Below are 6,473 nucleotides of genomic sequence, written 5' to 3'. Positions count from 1 at the left end.
GTTAACATGCTGGCTGCTGACTGTCTAAAAGAACAAATAGAGTGTAAATACGTACAAAAAAGAGTTTTTGCAAAGGCTACTACACATCCCCGGTTCTAATTTAGTACTAGAGTCATTTGAAGACAAACAGAATAAGTTAGAGAGAAATAACAGGAGGCCACAGGGGTTTAGTGCCTCCCTGTGTGTAAAGTGATCCTTAGATCCCGTTTAAATCAACCATCGCAATAACCATTCACCATCTACCTGAGGAGGCACCACCAAATTTTCTCATACTGGCTTTACAGCCAAACCAAGGATTTTAAAAGTTACTTTGCTAGAACCAGCTCTCACTCCTCAGGTTTTCAGTCTTTCAAACTGTAAAGCAAAAAGACAAGGTTATTCCTCGAGCAGCCCTCTGCCCACAGTGCGGGAGGAAGGCTCCGGAATTGGGAGCGCGGTGGGAAGGACGGACACCCGGCAGCAGGGAAGGACGGACACCCGGCAGTGGGGAAGGAGACAGCCTGTCACAAACAGGCGTCCATCCTTGTCACCCAGAACCACCACAGCAGCGACTGAAGGCAATATCTCACCTCCGCAACTCCTTCGGCCTCTCCCAGCTCCGTTTGTCTGCCTGGGTACCAGCAGAAGCAACTCGATGAACAGGCACAATGAGGCTGCTGGAACATGGAATTTTCACAGGCGTTACTTGCTGTTTTAAAGAGAAAAGAGAGGGAGGAGCCAGCTGAGGGGCTTCTGCAGAACGTGCCAGCTCGGACCGCAGCCTCCTTGGGTTTGGGGAACGAGAGGAGGCAGCTGCACCCAGCAAAAACCCAGCGTTTGGAAGCAGTTTAGTCCGGCAGCTGAATACTACACAGAGACTCAGAACATACTATTGCTGGCCTGCTGTGTGGTCTCCTCAACCTTGATGATGAAACAGGGCTGTCTGTCTTACTTGGAGAGCTGTAACAGAATAGATTAGCCTTGGATTATGTCTGTTCAGCTACTAATTACCGGAGTTCTGCTGAAATTTTCACCTGCGTGGCAATCCCTGCCTGCCAAAGACCCCAGCTGGGAACAACGCACGTGCTGCGCGTCACACAACACAACGCCCGGCTCTGCCAGCACCTGTGTGTTCCGCTGCACCTGAGAAAACCTGAGCTGGAGCTGAAATCGCTACCACTCCGAAAAAGAGTAAAATCAAACATTATCCACTAGGGAATTTTTAAAACAAGGCAGATAGATTTAACCACGTTTGTATACCAAGCTTCTAGACAGCATAGAAGTGTTCTGTTACAGCTGAAGAGTCAAGAGCTGGAAGGTTAAATATGTTTATTTTAGTAGCGTAAGGTGGTTTTACAAACAAATTTTTAGATTTTGCAATATACACAAAAGAATCATTACAAACAAAAGCAAAATATTCTCTCTAATAATAGGGACCCTCTGCAGCCTGAAATAAAATTAAATCTCTGTTTCTCTTAAAAATGCATCTCAGTAAACATTCTTCTCCATCACTGATAAAACGTACATCTATAATAAATGACACAATAACTGGGGGTGGGAGTGGGGAACATCCCTAAAAATAAAAAGTAAAAAAAATGGGGAGGAAAAATTATTATTCTGTTTATGTTGGTATTTAATTCTAAATATATCCATCTAAAAAAATTAAATATCTCTTTTTAAAACATATCATTGAAAGTTTTTTTGCATGGCAGTGCAATACAGAAATAGTAAAATTCATCCCAAAAGTGCTATGTACAGCAGCATTGTTAAAATCCCATACAGAAGGGCCGGTGCTGTTTTCCAGACAAGACTAGCATGCTTTTTAGCCATTTCTGAATTGAAGTCAGAGGATATTTCCTGTCTATTTTTGGTAATTCCCTTCTCTCTCCTGTCTCATTCCCACAGATTATGTTTTGAGACAAGGAACAGTCACAGTTCAGTTTCAGTGTGTGCATGTGTACATATATGTGCAGACACATATTTGCATACACATAGATGTATAATATATAGTTATATATATATAAACAAGCTTAGTTTAAAAAAGCATTGCTTTGGAACATAGTGAGAGCTCTTCTTCAACAAGTGAGACAATACAGATGTTCACTGAAATAAACAGGTCCATGATGGAAGATGGACTTTATCTACTACATTATTAATTAATGAAACAATGTCACTGCAATTTTGACTGTTTCCCAGAGAAGACACCCTCAGAGGCCTCAAAATCTTCCAAAAAATAAAACAGAACAGGGAGCACGATTTTAAATCCAGCCTCTTTTCATGGATCCACAATTTGCAAGAGCAAAGTTTACCTTAGCTGTCATTAACATCACGTAGATGTTTAACTACTATAAGAAGCAATTACTGAAATTAGTAAAGAATATGAGATTTGCACAGAGCAACCTGCAAATGGAAAGAAGTGGCCACACACAAAGGAGGCCAAATCTGAGGCTGGGAAAAGTGTATTAAAAATAAAAAAGGGGGTCAGATGATTAGGACTGTAAAAATGTGTCTCTGATTTCACTTGATTGTTTTATTTCCACAGACCACTGACAAATTTAACACAACTATTCTTTTGGAGTCATGATATTAAGTGCCCTTACAAACAAGGGAAGGCCAGGAAGCACCGAGCCGTGTGAGGATATTTTGTGCCTCTCAGGTCACTACGTTTTGTCTGAACAGGAATGTAAACATCGCCTCATCAGTGCTGCCCAGAATTACAGTTTCAGCATAAAGAAGACTTCTGTGTCAGCGTCATATTCAGTTTGGTTCTTAGGTTGGGATGTAAACACGGCAGGAGAAGCTAAATCCATACAAAGGGCTTTGGCAACGCTGCAGGCTCCCTCGGGGTTTCCCCGCTCCTCCATGGGGCTGGCGCCCAGCTGGCCCAGGCTCTGCAGCCGCTGTCTCTCCTGCGCCTGCTTGGCGCGGTTGGCGATGTACCGCACCCTGCTCTGGCTGCGAGACGAAGACCTGCGCAGGAGTCCCAAGCTCTCCCCTTCCTCCTCAGATTCAGCTGGATCGAGGCTGATCGGGGACGTGATGTCATTTTCCTGCTGAAATGCCGTCAGCTTCTTCAGCTGCTCGGTCAGTTCATCCTGGGATTTGATGGAGGATCTCAGGCCCGAAGAGCGGCGCTGCTCCCGCATTGATCGCGTGACAAAACTCCTGCTGATGCTACGGTATTTGCTTTCAAAAGTGCACACAATATCATCAGAGGTAAGGTCTCCAAGACTCTTGGATTTTGCCTGGTTATTGCCAACCATATCCTGTGCTTTGGATTTGTTAGAAGACTGTCTGAGACTTTCCATGTATAGCCTGCTCCAGGTGTGCCTTCTAGGAATGGATGAGAACGCATCTTGAGGACTCCTGACAAGAGGACGGGGACACAAGTCATCTGCTGGCAGCTGGCCAGACCTCAGGTTGGGATTGGATTTGCTCTTGCTCACCATGGGCATCTCGTTACTGGATGCTGTAGCAGACCGGGGACGCATACCCTTTCTTATGGCAAGGGGCTCAAAATTTTCATGATGGATGCCAAGATCCGGGAGGCTTTTGCGAGCTAGATTGGGCAGAGAGAGATCGATCACAGTGTCGTTGGAGGACATGCTGGAAGAGGAAGACATGCTGTCACGATGACTGCTGCAGTCTAGCTTGCTCCAGATCCGGTCGTTGACAGTGGCATCAAAGTACACTTCTGCTGCTGGAGACAGGCTACTTGGAATTTTTATTAAGGCTGAGGAGTCTGACATCTTCAGTACTTCACTCTTTGGCCTTCTTACTAACATGTAAGAGTTTGTCTGAGAAACAGGAACAGGTAAAGCCCGCACAGCCTGGGCTTTCTGGAAAGTGTCTGGAAGCAAAGCTGTCTGTGTGCTGTTAATCACGTTGTTTTGCTGCAATAGCTCAGCTGCTGCACCAGGTTTTTGGCCTTTGGATTCAACGGTGCTTTTCATGTCCATTAATACCTGACCCGGTTGGTCATTTTGCTTCCGGCAGTTTTCAAGAAGTTGGCCAGCAGTCTTACCTGCTGCTGCCACCAGCCGGGCTTTTGCAGTATGTGCTGCCAGTCCACACTGATCTTCGGCTTCACCGCTTGGCCGTGTCCAACCATTTTGTTTGCTGAGACATCCTGCCATGCTTGTCCTCACATCTTCTTGGCCTACTAAACTTGTGTCAGCTGCTCTTGTGGCTACCTGCACCTGGTCTTCTGCAGCCAGGTTTGTTCTTCGTTCTCTAGTGAGCAGAGATGCCGGAGGCTGGTTGGATGTGCTGCTCACTTCTGATCGAGATTCGGAGGAATGATCAGACACAGACCCTTCTTCAGAATCACTGCAGGGAGTAACGGGTAGAGGGAAGAAAAGGCCGGCGTGATGGTTTTCATTGGCAATAACAGGCTCTTCAGTGATCGTTTCTAGGCTGCATAAAGAAGTGACCGACCTCTGTATTGAGAAATGGCCGACATCTATTTGGGGACAGAAAAAGACGGGGAGAAGAAAAAACAGAGATACAGGGTTAATTACCTATTACAAATTGCAGTTTAGCTGAAGATTTATTCTTTACGTGGTATCATTTTGTTTTTAAGGTAGTAGTTACATATATTGATAATGGTTTTTAAAATAACTTATGATTTCAAATGCCTGGCTAAAGGCAGCAAAAACTTCTGCTCATTCAGTTTTAGCTGCCTCAAAGCCCTGTTGCTTTCAAAAAAATCTCAGTCCATGCATAGTAGCACCATATTACTTTTCTGATTACCTTATTCAAACAATTGTACCCACCACTTTCTTTTTGACCCTGTATCCCCTCTCATAAACTATATTTTCTTCCTCCACCATCCAACACCACTTGAATTGCTCTTTTCCTTCCTTCCAGCACTCAAACACGAAGAATCACAACAGCCACCAATTACCTGACGAAAATGCTCCATCCGTCTGCAATGTTTATAACCTGCACCCTAAGAGCCAAAGCAATCATTCCAAAATACTGCTTCCCACATCTCCGAACCACAATGCAAACATGCACTCGAGAACTAGCAAAGCACAACTAAGCCAGGCAACAACCTCAAGAAACAGGAGCGGATAATTATAAGGCAGTAAACAAACAAAACCCAGAACTACAGGCAGCAGGGTGCTCGAATCAGTGACACTCAGCAGACAGTTACCTTTGACTTGCTTGTCCTTTCAGTTCTTAACTAGAGAGAGGGAGTGTGCATGTAGAATAACAGGACAGAACAGAGGAAAAATCCAGTTAATGTAGGGAAGGCAGGTGCAGGTAACAGGATAAATTAGTGCTGACGGAGGGAAAGGAAACAGACACACTTTTGTAGGATCCTAAGAATTTCTGACCAACCAGAGCACTCAATGGAATCCGTAAACAGACGGGTATTAAGTCCGTTACTTTGTCATAGAAGAATAAAAGGCAATATTTGGTATTGTTCAAGAAATGCACTCCGCTGGACTGGGGAATGGAAGCTAGACTCCTCTTTTCCAAAGCCCTTTCCTAATGCTATGGAAAAAAATCATCTACATCACCAAAAACTGCCAAGGAATTACTGGGCCTTTCCTTTCAGCACCAGCCTTTCCAATCCAGCATAGCAACAAGAAGCTGCCAACAGAAACAGGGCTTCACCAGCCTGTGTTACATCAATTGGGAGTGTGAAAAGGGAAGAAGGTGCTTGTGCCCATCAGCAAAATCCACCATTCACAACAGAGCTGAATTTCCAGTACCTGGGGGAGTATCGGGAGGAATCCAACGCTGATCAGACTAACGAGCTCTCCTTCCCCCTGACCAGGCCATCAGCACAGATTAAGCTACGCTTTAAAGGTAAAACGCTGGAAACTGTCATGCTGTTGCCATAAAGAGGACAAGTAGACACTACACTATAGTTTCCTGTCCCATCCTTGTGGCATTTCCCATCAGCAGAATGTTAATTATGAAATGCAGCCATATTAGGCCGAGGTCCCTGGTTTCCTTGGTTTCCCGGCGGCTGGGGAAAGCGTGCTGTTTGTGCAAACTGGATCAGCAGCAGCCAGCCTAAGCGACTATTTCACCATTTTAAAGGTTTGCTGATTCCATGCTTGAGAAGTCAGATGGATTTAATCAAATTTCAAGCATATCACAATATTTATTTAGTGACTTGGGGGGCTGGCGGGGGAGCTGGCACTGATAATGGGAAATGGTTTCATATGTCACACTACCCAGAGCTTATGAAAAGCCTAACGCCAATAATTTAGACACAGAAAGGGCTCTGCTGCTTTGGATTAATTTTAAGTCACGGGAACTGGCAAACTTCTTCCCTTCCCCTCCTGTTGTCCTGATATTTTCCCAAAAGCTCAAAGCAGATATTGGAAAAAATATGTAAAAAAAATATTTTACAAAGAGAAATAAAGCAAAATTGTAGACACTGAACCAGATTAAATTGATCAAATAGAATATTTTAAATTCCTGTATGAGGCTTTCAAAGAAGCCCACTATAGGTGGACAGTTAGAATTTGTTA

General features: G+C 44.4%; 1 protein-coding gene across 1 annotated transcript in view; it reads right to left on the bottom strand.

The window, feature by feature from the left end:
• Window positions 1-2,476: 2,476 nt before the first annotated feature.
• Window positions 2,477-6,473, bottom strand: part of PLCH2 (phospholipase C eta 2) — a 50,766-nt gene continuing 46,769 nt past the window's right edge. Inside the window, exon 22 of the mRNA XM_065649838.1 lies at window positions 2,477-4,441. Within this exon, the coding sequence (XP_065505910.1) occupies window positions 2,694-4,441 (1,748 nt within the window). The 3' untranslated portion in view covers window positions 2,477-2,693. The remainder of the gene's footprint in view (window positions 4,442-6,473) is intronic.

The sequence above is a fragment of the Caloenas nicobarica genome, chromosome 22 (assembly GCF_036013445.1).
Source record: "Caloenas nicobarica isolate bCalNic1 chromosome 22, bCalNic1.hap1, whole genome shotgun sequence".
NCBI lineage: Eukaryota > Metazoa > Chordata > Aves > Columbiformes > Columbidae > Caloenas > Caloenas nicobarica.
Note: the sequence above shows the minus strand (reverse complement) of the source record. Positions and strands in the feature narration are given on the sequence as shown.